Below are 17,599 nucleotides of genomic sequence, written 5' to 3' on the forward strand. Positions count from 1 at the left end.
ATGCTTTTGATAAATTTCAGCAAGTTAATAACATTCTATCACACCAATAAATTGAATCTTTTCCATTTTAAAAGTAGCTGTCATTTCTGCTCACTACACGATTTATATTTCATCTTACAAAAAAGTTGCTCATAAGACATAAAATTTTTTGACAGTTAAAGATTTATAATGCTGTTCATTAGTTCACTGCACAAAACCCAAAAATCCTCCTCCTTACTGTCTGTTGTCTGCCAAAGGCTTTGTTTGCTAGTAGAATTTGTTCTAGGCTGTGATTTTGTGTGTCTTGTACATTTTTTTAGTTATCTTTCCAGCCTTCCTGATCTCCTTATGCATTATATCTTCTCAGACAAGTCACCCTTCTTTTTCTCTTCCCTCTGCTCTGTTACCAGAAGACAATTCCTGCTCGTATTGCCTCTGTTCAACTTCATCAAATACTTGTATTTGTGCAACCTTTTAATCTCAACATCTGGTATTAGCTGGTGATTCCAGCTCCTAATTCTTTGACACTGAGTGAATTACACCACTGTTGAGTAAATGCTGCTTGACTTGGCAGCCCTTTCTTTCCCTTTGCCACTTCAGGACAAGCACTGGGAGATTTCTCTGGATCATAAGATATACCTGCTGGTTGAGCTTTTAAGTTTCAGAATAAAAAAGCAGCTTATCCTCAATGTAACATAGTGACAACTGCGTACCAGAAGGTGTCATTTGTGTAGTGTTAACTATGTATGTGGGTTTCATACTGTGATGGGCATGTCCTGAGGAAGGCAACGCAGAATGGAGAATTTGATGTAATAGAAGTTGGCGTCAGACATGGCTTCTCTTTCCTTCCTTGTTTTTTGATGATAGCGGGTTTTTGGAATCTTAATTGTTTCTGGTCTTTAATCATAAAACCAAAATGTGCAGCAGTCTTTTAATATCAAAATCTATAATGTTTTGGGGAAGAAAAAAAAAGAGGCATATTATCTTCCTTTCTACAGTACCAATAGACCCTCTTCCATGTTCTTCTCCCACCTCGTAGTGTGGGGTTTTGATCACAGGAATAAAGTACTGTCTGTTTAAACATTCTTTTTTCCTCTTTCTGAGAAGAGAGAACCATTTTAATGTGCAAATGAGCAACCCTTTATAATGTTTAATCACCTTTTCCGGAAATCGTATTATCTCCTTTTTTGTTTAAACTTGCTTACAGGACAATGAGGGTGGTGAGATTGTCCTTTGTTTGCCATTCCTCCAGGAAAGCCTTCGGACCAAATTTGCACTAAACCATAAAGAAATGTCATATTTTAGAGATAGTTACATTGGTACAGGTGTCATGAAAACCAGTGTCTCTGCTGATGGGCATGGTTGTGTGTTCTGTGACAGCAGCTCCCTGGCACTGGCCAGAGAGTTGGTAGCTCCAGGCTAATCCACTGCGTGGCTTTCTCTGTGGAGCATGGAGGAAGCTGGGATGATGGTGGGGGTAAGACATAAGTTTTCTCACTCGTGGGACTATTTACTTCATTCTGATTCAAATCCTTCTGAAGAATCAAAGTGGTGGTGGGCGTTTCTCATCGTTCCGTAATAGGAGACTGCTAATGAGCTGGCATTTGCTGGTGCTCTGCCTGCAGGAAGGCAACCGCCCCCATGCAGGAGGGACAGCTCTGGTTTATGCAGCATTCAGTCAGTTTCTGTAAACATTATCTCTGCTGCACATTGGCTCTAGAATCTGCAGGGGCTGCCTGAGGTTTCCACTTCAGGGGAAGTTTGAAGGGTATTTAAAAGGTAGAACGCGAGATATACAGGTCTTTTTTAGCCTATGTTATCCAGTTATAATTTCCTTCAAAGCAGATTCCTTTAGTTCTTTTTCCTATCCAGCCTGAAAAATATGTTAACACTTGTGTTTTTATTAAAAAAAAGTTTTAAAAAGCTATTTCAGAAAATATTTCAAAATTTTCTTTATTGATTTTTTTTTTTTCTCATTTCTTTTTATTTGTTTTTATCAATGTATAGTCACACACTCTGTCCTGTCAGTCTCCCTTTCCCAGCACTCCTACCACAAGGCGTGCCTTGCAAAGGACTTTGTCAGATGAGAGTATTTACAGTGGTCAGAGGGATCACTTCTTCGCCTCACGGGCCTCGCTCTTGGACCAAGCAATGCCAAATGATGTCCTGTTCACCAGCACATACCCTTCTCTCCCAAAGTCGCTGCCATTACGGAGACCGTCATATACTTTGGGAATGAAATCACTACATGGTAAGTGTATTTCAGGTTTTTCTACTTTCAAAGGAATCCTTTGTTAATCACATTATGGGAAAATGTTTGTTATAGCGATTAGTACTTCCATCTTGATTTTGCTAAAATGGAGAGAGTCAGGTCACATGCCTGAAAATATAAAATAGGATGGAAATTGTTTTTTTTCCCTCGCTTCAGTGGGTATAAGGCTGCATGAGGTAAGTGCAGTTACCTTTCGCCATTTTTTCCAATGGGCAAATAATACATGCCTGGCTATACACCAGTGACAACTGCAGGTGTCAGTTCTATTAGTGTGGGATTCTGGGAACAAAATACTATTAGGAAAGTAATGATATAAAAGTGGATAAATACAATACTAGTGGACATTTGGATGTACAGCTACACCAGATACAGATTTTATTGCACAAACTTTTTACATTCACTCTGTTACCCTATTCATTTTGCCAGAGTTGAGTTAATTATTTTAGTCACACATCAACAGCTAACAGGAAAAAGTCATTGGCAACCTGCTGTCAAGAAAGTGCTCAGCTTTCCCCGTTATTTTACTGAGAAGTCTCAGAAGGATTATCTGATAGGTTGTGTGTTGCTGCATGTGAATGTCTCAGTGGGTGAGAAAGGGAATTTTCACAGGTTCCTCCTGTACCTCGTAACTACATGTCTACTAAATGTGTTTTCCAGAAATAGAGTTAGATCTCACAGTGTAGGATTCTGCAGTGTTTTCTGAAGAACTATGTCTGCTCTGATTTATTCATGGTTTTTTAGTGTGTTTCAAGAGGAAAAGGCAAAGCTATCAATAGGTTGAACTCACTACAGCGAGCCCTAAGCACAGTCTGTATTTAGATACACAGGATACATTTGACAGTGAAGGCTGCTGAAGAAATCTATTTTAAATTCTTTTCATCTGTCTGTGATCACCAGGCATCAGTTTTCAGTGTTGAACCTGACATTTTCATGAGCTGTTGTTTCTGTATAACGTGTTTCTTGTGTAAGAGTTAGGAAACTGAGCTCTCTTCACTTCTGCTTTTTATATGCACTAAAATAACTTTGCAGACTTGATTATGCTTGTAACTGGCTGGTGGATTTGGCTTCTGAGGGCTTGGGGTCAGAAGATTAATGGTGCCATCTGAGTAGAAGTGGAAAGCAGCACTTGGTCTCTTTTCATTTAGATGTCTGTATTTTCCAAAAGGAAAACCACAAAACCTCCTTTTGCTGTCACGTTCTATTCCACACCAAACCGATTAGTCCTCCTAGTGCTCAAGCTTTATACGTGTGTCAACAAAACAAGATTTTCCATTTTCTATAAAAGGTAGTCCTGCCTGATAAAAGAACCAGTGACACAAATTGTCTCCCACCACACTTGCCTTTGCTGAGAGAAGGATTAAGTAGAGCTGGATATTTAATACCACAAGTATTTGGCTTCCAGCTATTCAAAATTCTTTAAATTCAAAGATCTGAATAACAAAGAACAGCTATTCCAGAGCACCTTCATTTGTTTTGAGGAGGGAAAACAATGAGCTAAAAATATTCTTATTTACTCATCTGTCTTACTTAACGATCCAGCTCACACTTCTAAAACAGGTAATTTTTCAAATGGTTATGTTTTTTCTCCTAATTCTGTGTGTCTTTTCACTAATTGTAAATATTTTCATGTTAAGAACTTCCCAAATAACTGCCCTCTCCTGGGGAGATAATGCAGGAGTCCTCAGTGTTAATAGAGAACTGAACTTATGTTTATAAAAAGTAAACACACACAGAGGCAAAAAAAATTCAAGATTTTTGAGCAGATGAGTGCAGTGTAGCTTTTCTCATCATTGCTTCCCATGCAGCAATATTATTTATCTGAAGAGACATTTGTCTTCCAGTGGGCTCATGTCCTGCCCAGCAGGCTCTCTTTCTGTTTGCTCTGGTCCAAATGGATTCTTCACTATACCCTTCTTCTCTGCAGCATCCTCCCAGGTGCCCAGTCCATCTTCTCAGCCCTACATCTCTGGAGCTTCTAAAGGCACCTACAGTTATTTCACAACTTTCTTTATGGCCTGCCAGAGGACACAAGGAAGCAGGTTGTTGCTGCTTCTGAGCTTACGCATGTGCTGACTGACCAGGCATTGCACATTTTTTTTATTATCCAGACAGTAAACTGGAATAAAGTAGATAATTGTTGGTTTACAATTTGATCTTTCCTTAATTAGTGGCAATAATTCAACTGTTTCACTTTCCTAGGCACCAGTTTGTACAAAAATTACAGGGACTTCATCTCTTTCTTACAAGCTTGCCAATTTTATTTTCCATAGCAGGCCATGTGTTATACCAGCTTACAGGTGGGTGTCGTGGGTATTTTTCAGTAAAGATCAAGAGGTTTCACTAAACTGTTCAGAGATGGCAAATGCTTTGTAAGTCATTTGAAGGGCTTTCTTGTTCTGATTCGTCTTGGTAGACCTAAGTCTGCTCTCATTGGTTTACAAAATTGTAAAGAGAAGAAAAAAAACCCAGAACGCCCAGTTTTGTATTTTTACAGGAGCAAATAGGTATCAGGGACCATAGAAGCCCCAGTGAGCTGCAGAGCCCTCCAGAGTATCTTCAGCTTGTGCAGAAACAGGAATTGTTGGGTAGAAGAGTGCTGCCCCCAGCCCCAGTGCTGGGAGGAGGCAGAGATTGGCTTTGAAAGTGCTGAACTGTGAAGATTCAGGCAGGTTAGAAAAGAGCTGAATGTCCTGGTGAGAAGCACTGTCTCAGAAAACTGGCTTGTAACATGCTCTATTTGGTCAACTACAGTTGATCAAACTGGTTCCAAAAGTGCTATCCCAGAAAAAAAAATTAAAATGGGGTTTGTATTAGTATTAAGAAAGGAATTGTGGGGTTTTCTTTTATGGAGTTTATAATTTGTTCTGCTGTGCTCTAGGAGAGTTTTCTGCCTCAGACAGCTCCCTCACAGATATCCAGGAGCAAAGACGGCAGCCTATGCCAGACCCTGGTCTTATGCCATTGCCTGATTCTGCCTCTGATCTGGACTGGTCAAACTTGGTAGATGCTGCCAAAGCTTTTGAAGGTAAGTTTTCAGAATATAACACTTAGAAAGTTAGTCTTTGTGCATGCTTTATTAGGGCGTGGGTTGTTGTTTTGCTGTGTTTTTTTTCCCACTTGTTCTTTTGTTGCTGTTACTGTTTCTACTTAGTCTGAAGCTAAAGCTAATTTAAAATAGCAATTCAAGTCTTAACAGCCTAAAACTTTGTATGTAATTCTCAGGGACCATTTCTTCCTACTGGAATCCCTCTGTGCTACAGTTTGGCCAAATTTCTGTGAGACTGGCTACTTTTCATTTCATGTAGAACAGGTGCAGACATCACAGCTAGGGTGGAAAGACATCTGGCACAGAAATGGAAAAGTAAAGTCAAATAGCAGGGGAAAAGCATATGAGCACACTAATGATTGCTTGCTTACTGCACCAGCAAGAAGTTTCTGTAGTGCAGCTGAAGTGCACTGCCAAGGTAATTTGGGAAATATGCCTTGTTGATTTAGGCTTTTTCATTGCCATTCTTCCCCTTGTGTTCTCTGAATGCATGGATGTGCACGTGTCATTTCATACTATGGCACTTTCCATCTCCTTGAAACTTAGAAAACTGAAGAGAACTGTAAGCTGCCTAGATGTATTTGAATTTAAAATTAAATACACTTCAGCCCAAAGGGAATTTACCTCACAGTTACTATAATACAATGGAAAAGTCTTCTAGGTGCATTAAACAGAAGTGCTCTTTCCTAATCTCTGCATAAATGCTGTCCCACCTTCCTGAAAGTGTTTTCACTGACCCCGGATCTTTTAGACATTATTCTGCATGGTTGGAGAAGGTTGTGAAGGAACTTGCTTTCTGGGCTCTTCTGTGGTAGCAGCCAAATGCTTCCATAAGACAGCACGTGTCTAAGCTGGTGTTCAAGACGTACATGTGTGCCCCACTCTGTTGCTCTAGGAGTTGTAGGATCAGCATGTCTCATGTTTCTGCTGTGCAGCATTGGGAAAGAGTGTTCAAAGTGAGCCTTAGTCCCTAAGAGGAGATGAATTTGTAGTTACAGTTTTTTACAGTTTAATAGAGGTGAAACCCAGGTTTTAATGCATTTCACTGTGATCAGCAGTTTCTGTTTAAAAGATCTCCCTTTTTGTTTAGATTTGACTGTCCTTGTTAACCTGAATACCTCACTTTTCTAGCCCCCAAACTCACTTGTGTTTCTCTTCAGCAGTGTGAACAAAGGTCAGTGTGGTGGAGGTAACAAACTGACACCTCAGATGAAGCAAAGCTGGGGTGATGTGTTGGCTGGCACCTTCATCTCACCGCTGTAAAAATATGTTCAGATTTGGCTTGGAGGGGGAACAGCTGTCTGATGTGGATATAATCGCAGTCTCTAGTCTCTGCCAGGTGCCAGTTGGGATTGACAAGTACCAGGCAGCCTCAATTCTGATTTGTGATTCTGGACGCCTCTCTTCTACAGCATTGATTGGTGTCTTCAGCACATGCCCTTGAAGTTACAAGTAGTGATATCTGCAACTAGCTGAAGCAAAAGCTGCCCGGATCCCTGAGCTACACCAACCTTCAGTGTTTTCCCTCAAAGGAAAAAGAGAGGAGCAGGAAAAATGGAATCAAATACCAAGGCACATTAATTTTAGCATTGTTGAAAGCACAGAATTAAAATTTGCCAAGGAGAAAAATATATTATTCTATTTCCAGTGAAAGACCAACAGATGTTGAGGGAGAGAGATGTTAATATATTAATCTGAAAAGTATTTCTGTTACTGTTTGTGCAAGGAAACTCCAGAGGTAGGAACAGTCAGTAGTTCAGTCACAACCACACGTCATAGTGATTTAGAGTTGTGTTTAAAAGATCTGAGCAGTTACAGGACAAAAAAAAAATACAGACACAAGGGAGGAAAGAGGCTTCACATTTCAATCTAAGAACATTTTCTAAAGCATAAGGAAAAAACTCTGGGTTCTGAAAAATTACATTGGTCATTTTACTTTCCACATGTAAATTGTGCACAGTGAGCTTTTCTTTCCTCAAGATAAAGGGATCCTTTATGGAGATGCTGAGTTACTGGGCAGTGTCATGCAGTTGTACCCAGGAAGTTCTGCACAGTGTTTGTTGTTCCTGCTTGGCTTCTTGCCTCTCTTGGAACTGGCCTTGGGTGGACTCTGTGAGTGTGGCTGGGGTCTCTCTGCTTTGCACTCTCCAGCATCTCCCTCCTAGAGAGCTGCTTAGCCCGAGGGTGATGTATGACCTGTGTGAGCATGCAGGGCTGTGCCAGAGCTACTGTCATACTTGCTTGTTGAATCCAATCCAGTGGAGAACCTGGTGCAAACATTTGCAATGCCAGTTTGCCTCCATCAAGTGGATATTGGTATGTCATATCACCACTTTACCTTGCTTGAGATAGGCTTAGATTGCTTTGAGGTCTTGTCAGGTAGCTGTTGTGTGATACATGATAAAATAATCATCACTGCTGCCACTGTTTTTCTCTGTGTTTGCCTTCTCAGTTCAGCGAGCTTCATTCTTTGCTGCTGCTGACGAAAATCACAGACCTGTGAGCGCTGCCTCCAGTAGTGATCAGGCTGAGGACCAGCTTACTGCACAGATAAAGCCTTATACAGGGTACGTAAATGCACCAGATATGCAGGCTTCTTCAGCTATAAACCAAGGAAAAAAGTAGGAACGCCATCACCAGGCTTCACAGAAAAACTCTTCACAAGGTCGTGAAGATGGTGGTGGGAAGTGAAAACAGAAGAATCATAAGTACAGTTTAACTTTTTTGCTGGTTCTTTCTTGTCTGAGATGGTCATGAACGTGTCCAAAGCAATGGTAATTCGAGGCACATATGATGTGTAGAAGTAGAGTAATGTAGAGAAGTCAAGTGATGGGATAGCCCTACTTAATGAACACACAAAATTTAATTATTAATGCGCTGCATGTGTTCCATGTACTCTTTGTTAGGTTCTTTTTGTTCCATTTTGTGAATTCTTAGTGTACCCAAGTGCATACCTACGTAAAGCCACTTGGTATAGACAAGGCTTTTAGCTACCCTGTGGGAACACAGTAAACCATAACAACACCTGTTTTTGTTCCCTGCTTTCAACAGTAAAGAATCTCCTCCAACTCTCGCCTCTAAAGTGGACCAACTGGAAGGTTTGCTGAAGATGTTGCAAGAGGATTTAAGGAAGGTAAACGTTTAATCTACAGAAAATCCGTAAGACATATATTTCACACTGATGGGTGATGCTAATAACTGTGTAATCCTGCTGTGCCGTGCCTCAGCCTGTGACAGTCTCATCCTTGTATGAGAAAAAGACATTTCTTTGCTATTTTTCTCAGACCATACTTCTAATTATGCAAGGCTAAGGTGGGTGATTCAGGGTACCTCCACTCTGAATTCAGGTGGCACTGCAAAAGTCTTGAAGTTAGTCCATGTAACTATATCCTGCTGATGTTGAAAAGTTGGTAGTATTACCTAAACATATCATTTCTTCTGTGGAAGCTTTCTGTATTCTGTTATTGCTTCCTTAGTCCAAGAAGGATCTGCTATGGTCAAATGATAAGTCTCTTCGCTGGGGAGGTATTCGCAGGAATATTTCCTATCCCTTATTTAACTATGAGCAGTTGTACATATATGTTGTGCCTACAGAACAGGGCATGCCCAGCTTTATTCCACTACTTGGGGAGCCAGCTTCTGTATTAGTACTTAATATAGAGAAATCCTGCTCATTAAATGTCACATTTGTCCATTAGGTACAAAACCATGTGTTACTGCACATAGAATCCTTACAAAGATGAGAATCATCCTTTCTTAAGAGAGTCTTGCTGGTCTATATAGATAGGAATCATCACTTAAAATTTCCACTAAGATCTGTATTTTTCCTCACGCCTAAGGAAAAAGAGGACAAGGCCAATCTCCAGGCTGAAGTGCAACATTTACGGGAAGACAACTTGAGGTTACAGGAGGAATCCCAGAATGCAACCGAGAAACTGAAGAAATTCACTGAATGGGTTTTCAACACAATTGATATGAACTGAGAACAGTGTACGGGGAAGGAAACTATCTGTTATGAATATTATTACTGGGGACTTAAGCTTTAATGCCACCTTAACCATGACATGTGAAAGTATAGTCAGAGCACTTCCCTGTCTTTCATCTTCCGATAACCCTTTTTTGCATCTCTGCGTGCACTCAGAACAATTGCAGATCAACAATCAATGTCTGCCTTTTGTAGAAAAATTAAAGTAAATAATTTTAAAAAGGTAAAATAAAAGTTTAACTGCTAAAATGTGAATGTCTATTTTTTGCACATTGTCTCTTTATCTGTTATGTACAAAAATTATTTGGAGGCTAGATCGGGCTTGCTGTTCCGTCTGCCTCTGTTTCCACTAACTCTTTTCTCTCTGTTTCAGGTAATCTGCTTTTCCTTGCAGCTTTGGCAAATATTATGACATCTAGAAAATTAGAAAGAAATGTTTATTTTACTGCTCTTCTTACGTTGTTTTCTGAAGTATGCCACAGACAAAGGGATGTAATGCAATGTTTTAGGTGTCTCCTTAGCAATTTGCGCTTGGTTGCTAGTGCTGCCTTCCCATACATTACAGAGAGCACGTGGCCATAGTGTATGGTACAGAACAACCAGCATCGTAACGTTTGGAGAGCGACTAGAGACATGAGCCATGGGCAAAGCGTATTATCACACATCCATTGCATTGGCATTTCTGACAGCCTTTGTTTCCTGTGGAAACAATGGCTGCAAAGTAGCTTTATGAACAGCAAAACTGGGTGTGCTGCCATTCATACTGCACCGGGCAGGCAGATTGATCCTGAGCACGGCTGCTGTAGCACTGGGCAGTCCCCTTCCCTTCCATGGGAAGCTGTCACTTGCATGTGTGCTGAAGACTTAGGCTGAAGTTGTAAAGAGATTTAGGATTTTTTTGCCCTGAACTGTTTCCATGAAAATCAACGTAAACCATTTCCATGCATTTGCCTTCCTATTCCATTTCTCTGGACTTCTCAAATCACAACACATTTGAGAAATGTTTATTCAACTTGTGTTTTATTAAATTAGAGGTCTTCTAAATCTTTGACTATGGTAGACAGAGGAATATGTAAAGGTGAATTAGAGAAGTGTATTTTTCGAAGTACTGGGACAGGGTTGGATAGGGTTGGAGCTCTGAAATCCCCAGTCCCCGGTGAAACTGTCTAGCATGAGATGTCCCAAACCGCCTCATGCCAGGAAAGTTTCTTTCTTGTTCTTTGAAGGAGCAGTTAACTTGCCACAACATGTTACCTCTCCAGAAAATACCTTTTAGGTGTCAGAACACGATTTTTAAGCACCGCAGTCTGCACAGGCATTGAACTGTGCAGTCTGCTGGGAAACCTTTTCTACTCCATTCTGAGGATACAGTCAATACCTTAATAACTATTGCCTTGCATAAAAATGCAGTCTGGGGGTTAATTTCAAGAGCATCCACTCCTTCCCCTTTACCACACGCTCAAATAGACAGATTAAAATCATCAGGCATAGTCTTGTCACAGAAACTTCCACGCTCTTTTTTTCAGCTCCCTTTTTCATGCTCTTTAATCTTGCTCCACACAAGTACACACTACACTTCAACCTCAAACTTCATTTGTGATGCTAATCCCCATGGAGTTCTTCTCTAATGTTTTGTCATGGAAATGGATCTCTTTGGAACTATTTCTGGAGTGCTTTTGTAAAGGTTTAGAATGTCTTGGGTTTTTTAATGACTTGTATGAAGGAGATTTATATAATGCCTGATATTATTTGTAAATGGGAAATATTGCTAACATCTCTGAGCATCCTGAAGTCTTGCTTTTATTCTCTTTTATTTTTAAGTTTGGTTTTTATTTTATTTCAAAAAACTATTTTGGGACTTGGGGCAGACTATTTATTAGAGTTTTGCAACAGAGTTCTTGTATGATGCCACTGAAGGCTACTTGTAAAATTCTGACAATAAAACTCATTTTAAAGGCTCTTCTAAACCATTTTTTTCTGATTTTGTTGGGTTTGTTGTTTAAGACTTTTCAGAGTGCATTTCTTCCTGCTTTCTTGTTGTATGGCTTTTCTCAGTGCTTAGCAATAGAAGAGTTTTGTTCTCCATCATACTTCCATGTTTTTATCCTTTGAAGGCCATTACTTGGTATGTACACACGCACTTCATCCCTTGATTTTTTTTTTTTTTACTTGTATTACTGCAAAAATATTTTTTCTTCCCCTATTTACAAGGTTTTTCTACCTTTAACAGTGACTCTGAGCTTCACCAGGCTGATACGGTAAAGGAGGAGCAGTGGGTTTTTGTCATTTATCAGAGTTTTAGAACTTGGAGAAATTGAAGCTGATTTAGGTCAAAACCAAACTTGTCTGGCACATTTGCCCAAGGGCAAACACAGCTTTCAGCATCCCAGAGCCCAGCCTGTGAGCACACAACATGACGTGTTAGGTTTGTTTTGCAGATCTCCTCCTTTGACTCGGAAGATGACCTTGAACACGTTTCGAACAGACCTTTTTTTAGTTCAATGGATCAGTGTTCTAAATAGCTCAAAAATGTGGAACTTATGTCACTTTGCAAGAAAGTGTCTTCCAGGTTCGCTGAATGGATCCTTAAAAGCCACATGGGGAAAGAAAATCCATCTCTTCCTAGCAGTGAAGTTACCTGACCAAGAGAGCTCTGAAGCAGCAAGAACAAAAAGAAGCATCCAATTGAAAAATATGGGTTGAGAAAACTCGATGCTGTTTTACCATTTTTGATTGGATACTGGTAACTGAGTTGAAGCACAAAGTTTCCTGCAGGTCAAGGAGTTGTGCTGCCCACGTTCATAACAAAGTCACGCCAGAGGTTCCCATGCTCCACCATGCACATGGTGAGGTCAGCCTAGAGCAGGGCAAGATCTAACTTGCCAGGCGCCTCCTCACAGCCTGAGTAGTTACTGGCCTAAGCAGAAGGCGGGTGGCTGCGGGAGGAGTGTGGGTAACAGGGGCTGCCTTCCGATTTAATTTCTCCCAAGAAAGTGATGTTTTATATTTCTAGAAACAGTTCCGTATTGCTTGTCTGTGTTCCAGTGCATAGGTGCTCTTCTCCCTGTGGTGGTGTTTTGGACAGCCAGATGTAGCTGGCACAGCAGCAGAAGGCTGCCTTCTCCCAAAATCCCCAAACCAGCAGGGGTTCACTATGGGGGTTGTCACTTGCATGATGTTTGATGCTCTGTGGGAAGGGAAGCAGGGTGTAGGTGGCAGTGGGTATCAGGCTGAGGTAAGCAGCGAGCTGTGAGGCACGCAGGAGCTGGGATTGTGAGGGGAGAGGCTGGTGGGAAGGAGACTGGGGAGCTGGTTATGGGGTATGGGGAGAGGTGTCGTGGGGGTGAAATGCCATGCATCCAGGTATTGCTCCTCTAAAGCCTGAGCACTGTATGACAGCATATTGTTTCTGTAGGAAGCCTTGAAGGAGCCTTTTCCCCAGCTTTTCCTTTTGTGGGAAATGCCCTCATGAACCACGCACCACCTGGGAAGGTTGTCTTCTCTCTTTTTAAAACCTTTATGTAATCCTCCTCTCATCTCTTGGTGCTTTCTTTTGGGTAGATGGTTAACTAAGTCCTCTTTTAAAGCAGTCAGCTGTCTCCTAGCAGACGCTTCATTATGGTTTTAGTCCTGTATGTGAGCAACTTGTTGGGAACAGAAGCAGTTGCTGTTTATCAGCTGGTACAGCATGCAAAATCGGATTCTCTGGAGAAGAGATGGCACTGTGGTGGAAAGGGTTAGGGTCTGTATGCCCCCGCAGTGGCCTGGGGGAGTCATGCTCAGCTTTGGGTAGACACAGCTGAATGCTGGGGGACCTTGCAGGGTTTGGCCCCACTCAGCATGCAAGGTCACAGCAGGTAAGTCCCTCCCTCTGGCACCTTCTCTGCTTGCATGGACCGGTCTCCCTGGAAAAGGGGATTGCAGTGTGTCACAACCAGCTTGTGTTTCTCCCACAAGTTTGGTATCTGAATGATTTAAAGTAGGCTGGGCTGTTTGTGGCATGACAAAGTGTGGACAACTCGAGTGGGCGCTCCCACAGGGAGTCACACTGGGGTGCTGCAGCGAGCTGCACAGCCTGCCCAAACCACAGGGGTAGGGGCTGCAGTGTTTGTGGAAGTTAGCTGGTTGGAAGGATCTTCAGGGAGTCTCTTGTCCAGCCTCCAAACAAAGCAGGGTCAGCTCTGAGGTCAAACCAGGTTGCTCAGGGTTTTATCCAACTGGGTCTTAAAAAAAACAGCTCTAAGGTTGGAGACTGAACGGTCTCTCTGGGCAATGCATGACTGTCCTCATCATGGAAAATTTTTATCAGAGTAATCGGTAGGAATGTATAATCTCAGCAGCACTTGCAGGCTATGTTTTGCCTGTGTTCCTCCAGGAGCTTGTGACACAGGAGTCTGTACCATCCCCAAAAGTCTGCGAGCTGTGCCCTGCCTGGGGCCGGCAGCAGAGCACCCACGTTTGCTTTCCCTCTGCTGAGCCTGGCAGGAGGTGTCTGCTGCATGCTGAGCTTTGCTTGCTCCACTAGCTTCTACTGTACACTTATGATTTTTTTCTCGTGTATTCTCATATCTCTACTCAGTATCAACTATTCATGCTTTAACCAAGGCCTGGATTGAGCCCTCTGGTTCTGCTTCTCTCTGTGCTGCCTGCGGGAAGGACACACATGCTGCCCAGTGGGAACAATGGCTGCTGGGCAGATGATGCTCTTGGCAGCTGAAGGAGGCCCTGTCAGCTTTATGCACACAAAGAAGTCAGACACTGAAACCAGGATGTGTTCAACGATTAGGACTGCATGCGGTTTCCTAACCTCATGTTGTGATAGTGGCAAATGCCACCAACTACTAACTAAAAAGAAGTTTCATGCCATGGGGCAAAAAAACCCCAGTGGTTTGTTCTGGTGCTGTTTTAAACTTCATTGTTGTTCTTTTCTCTTGCTTCCTCCCACCTGCTCCTGCACTTCCCTTCCAGCAGTTTGTTGGTTTTGTCTGGTGGCTGCTGTTGTGCCACCCGGAGCCTGGTTGGCAAGAGCGACTGCTGAGCCAGTGCTGGCAGCAAAGCTGGGACTGCTTGTGGCTGAGCTGAATGGAGACTGAGTCGAGCAAGTTTAAATAAATAGTTTTTAAACAGTAGTTTAAATAGTTTTCTTATGACTTTAGGTGAGAGGTTTTTTTCTTCAATTTCAGCTGCAAAAACTGTTCAGTGTACTTATATTCTCTTATAAGCTCAGAATTTCGAGGGCCCAAAGGGTCCCAGGTGTCAGTTCAGTTACTCAATGCTGCCTTTTTTGTATGTACATTTGCCCAGCTTCAGTTTGTCACATGTACAGCAACACCACTAGTTCAATGATTCTTTGGGTGCTAAATTATCATAGAATCATTGAATGTCCTGAGTTGGAAGGGACCAACAAGGATCAAGTCCAACCCCTGTCCCTGCATATGACATCCCCACAATTCACAACGTGTGTCTGAGGGTGTTGTCCAGTCTCTTCCTGAACACTGTCAGGCTTGGGGCTGTGACACCTCTCTAGGGAGCCTGTTCCAGTGCCCCACCACCCTCTGCATGAAGAACCTTTTCCTAATGTCCAACCTAAACCTCTCCTGGTACATCTTCCTGCCATTCCCTTGGGTTCTGTCATTGGTCACTAAAGAGAAGAGCTTGGTGCCTGCCCCTCCTCCTCCCCTTGTAAGGAAGCTGTAGCTGCCATGAGGTCTCCCCTCAGTCTTCTCCAGACTGAACAAACCCAGTGACTTTGGCCGCTCCTCATACAGCTTCCCCTCCAAACCCTTCACCAACTTTGTACCCCTCCTCTGGACACTCTCCAGTAGCTTAATATCTTTTTTTATCCTGTGTCTCCCAGAACTGCACACAGTGCTCCAGGTGAGGCCGCACCAGTGCAGAGCAGAGCGGGACGATCCCCTCCCTCGCCCGGCTGGCCATGCTGTGCTTCCCTGAACAAAAGAGCTTGCCTGCTCACTTGATTTTGTGAAAGGGGTTGAGGCACATTTGCATCTTCTTTGTATCTTGCACCCAAAACTGAGTTTGCTTAACTGGAGCTGGGAGGCTCAGCTGATAACTTATCTGTACAGGAGGAACAAGCTGTGTCATGCCCAAAGATCTACATGCTGGAGAGAACACCTGGGATCTGTGCCCACACGCAGCAGAAACAACCAGCATGTGCTCGCCTGGCACTGCATTGCGTGGGGGATTCAGCTCGGTCCAGCCCTGCGCAGAGGAGCGACCCAGAGCTCTGCTGTGCCAGCTCCTGCTACAGGCACAGTGTGGATGTCAGTTTGGGGAGATTCCAGTCTCTTCTTTTCTCCCTGACCCTGTCTATTGCGTTTTAATATTCTTTGTAGATCCTTTTTTTTTCTTTTCCTTTTTTTTTTTTTTTTTCTTTAAGAGGTTAGGGTTTTTTAAGCTGTGCACAAACTTTTGACAAATGCTGTTCTTCCTGTGACTGCTTTGTGTTGGTAGACACATCAGCCACCACAATTCTGCGAGTCCTGGTAGCATTATTGACTGGCAGACTGCTTTGTGATCTTCCTTGCTTTATGTTATTCCTCTGCTCTTGCTCAACATGCAGCCTGGAATGGAGAAAAATAAAGGGCAGAGAAATGTACATAGAACTGGCTTCTTGCCCACTGAGTCTTTGCTTCTTAACGTTTTGCCATACTTGGGACTGTTATAACTGAAGAATTTTGCATGTGTGAAGTTTCCAAGATGACCTGGAATTCCCTGTTGGAGGGCAAACATCTGAGAGCAGCACCATACTGTGCTTAACTGTACAAGCACCAAGCAAGAAATCACCTCCTCTTCTTGATGAGAAGCTTGATGAGGTTACACCTGTAGCACGGAAAACATTAGTCTGCGATTTCTCTTTCAAGGCTTCCATTGCTTAAAAGCAGCACTGAAACTAGCATCAGTTTCAGAGCTCTGGTTTGTTTGCCCTGATTTCCCAGTTAGATCTCAACTGATGTTCTCTAGTTAAAACCTGCAGGTTTTAGCCAGATTTGTTTTCTGAGCCATCTTTTTTAGACAATCAAAATATGTATGGGATGTATCTCAGTCGACATAGAGGAGACTCATCAGACTCAGAGCATTTAGTGTGGTCTCTGGTCTGCTGTAAGATGTCCTGCCCTAGTCTTGCCACTCTTGCAGGTCTCATGTGTGCTACCTGCATCATGTCATCTTTGTGTTTGGAGTGGGTGGAAATGATGGGAAGTGCCTCACAGAAAGGTGCTGGCAGGCAAAAAGCCATCCCTGTCTGAGGTCAAGAAAAGGCAGACAAGTTTCTCACACATAAGACAAGTTCCACACACACAGCCAGCCTGGACAAGAGCCCTTGAGGTGTTTTCCCAGCAACTTAGTGGCCAGCAGAACAGGAAAAACCAGGGCTGGGCTCTGTGAGATGCCGACCATTGCATGACAAGAAAAGGGAGAGGCAGAGTGAAACTCTGCGTGTGAGCACACACCAGTCTCTCCATTACTGAAGTTTCCTGAGTGAGAAGCAACAGCAGAGTCTTGGAGCATGCCTTTGGGAACACAGAGAAAATTTTGCTTCAACTTCACAAGGTTTTTTGGGAGGGGATGGGGAGTTGGTTTGTTGTGTTTTTTTTAAGGCACACTATTGTGTGTGGCACACTTGGCACACTTGCAGCCTAGTCTGTTTGAAAATAGACCATATTTTAGCAGTTTTATACAGGACAGATTGGAAAAGATCAACTGGCAGTATCTAAATACACAGATAAAGGATTTATTGCTTTCACAAGGTGCTGAACTGGGTGAAATGCCTAGTTTTTGCAGGCTCCTGAACTTCACCTCTGTCCCCATGTATTGGGGAATAACAACAAGGTTTCCCCTTACACAGCTTTGTACTAGTGGGCTTTGTAGCCATGGCCAGCTCAAAACAGGAGGCTTGAAGGGAAGGGTCATGCTTTCAGGAGAGCTTCTCTTTGGGTTGAAGAAGAAAGCAGAACAACCTGAGTCATTTTGGGAGATTCCAGAGAGACCTGACCCTGCCTGCCGGGACCAGGGGGCACCTCTGTGCTGCAGCAGCCCTGGGCTGGCCCTGGGCCAAGGCTCCAGGCTGCGCTCAGGAAAGGCTCACTGACCGCTATTTAGACTATTGCATTTGGAGATGTGGCTGTTAAGCCAACTGTAATCAATCTTCATCCTTGGGGGAGTGAGTTGGTCCCCTCTGTAGCCACTAACAAGCTTTCCCGGCCTGCGCCACGCTGGGTGCAGTGAGGGGTTTGTCCATTCGAGAAGGGATTTTTTTAATTCTGCCCTGTGTTTATACTTTCTAGACATTTTGCTG

General features: G+C 42.9%; 1 protein-coding gene across 10 annotated transcripts in view; it reads left to right on the forward strand.

Moving 5' to 3' along the window:
* SIPA1L1 (signal induced proliferation associated 1 like 1) overlaps window positions 1–11,249 on the forward strand; it is a 221,415-nt gene extending 210,166 nt beyond the window's left edge. For 8 of the 10 annotated variants that reach the window (XM_065064464.1, XM_065064466.1, XM_065064462.1 and 5 more), the window contains 5 exons: window positions 1,987–2,230; window positions 5,130–5,276; window positions 7,750–7,864; window positions 8,349–8,430; window positions 9,137–11,249. In XM_065064464.1, coding sequence (XP_064920536.1) covers window positions 1,987–2,230; window positions 5,130–5,276; window positions 7,750–7,864; window positions 8,349–8,430; window positions 9,137–9,280 — 732 coding nt within the window. In that variant the 3' untranslated portion in view covers window positions 9,281–11,249. The remainder of the gene's footprint in view (window positions 1–1,986; window positions 2,231–5,129; window positions 5,277–7,749; window positions 7,865–8,348; window positions 8,431–9,136) is intronic. The other 2 variants (XM_065064471.1, XM_065064472.1) reach the window with 1 other exon arrangement.
* The last annotated feature ends 6,350 nt before the right edge of the window (window positions 11,250–17,599 follow it).

The sequence above is a fragment of the Columba livia genome, chromosome 5, assembly GCF_036013475.1.
Source record: "Columba livia isolate bColLiv1 breed racing homer chromosome 5, bColLiv1.pat.W.v2, whole genome shotgun sequence".
In the NCBI taxonomy this organism is placed as follows: domain Eukaryota; kingdom Metazoa; phylum Chordata; class Aves; order Columbiformes; family Columbidae; genus Columba; species Columba livia.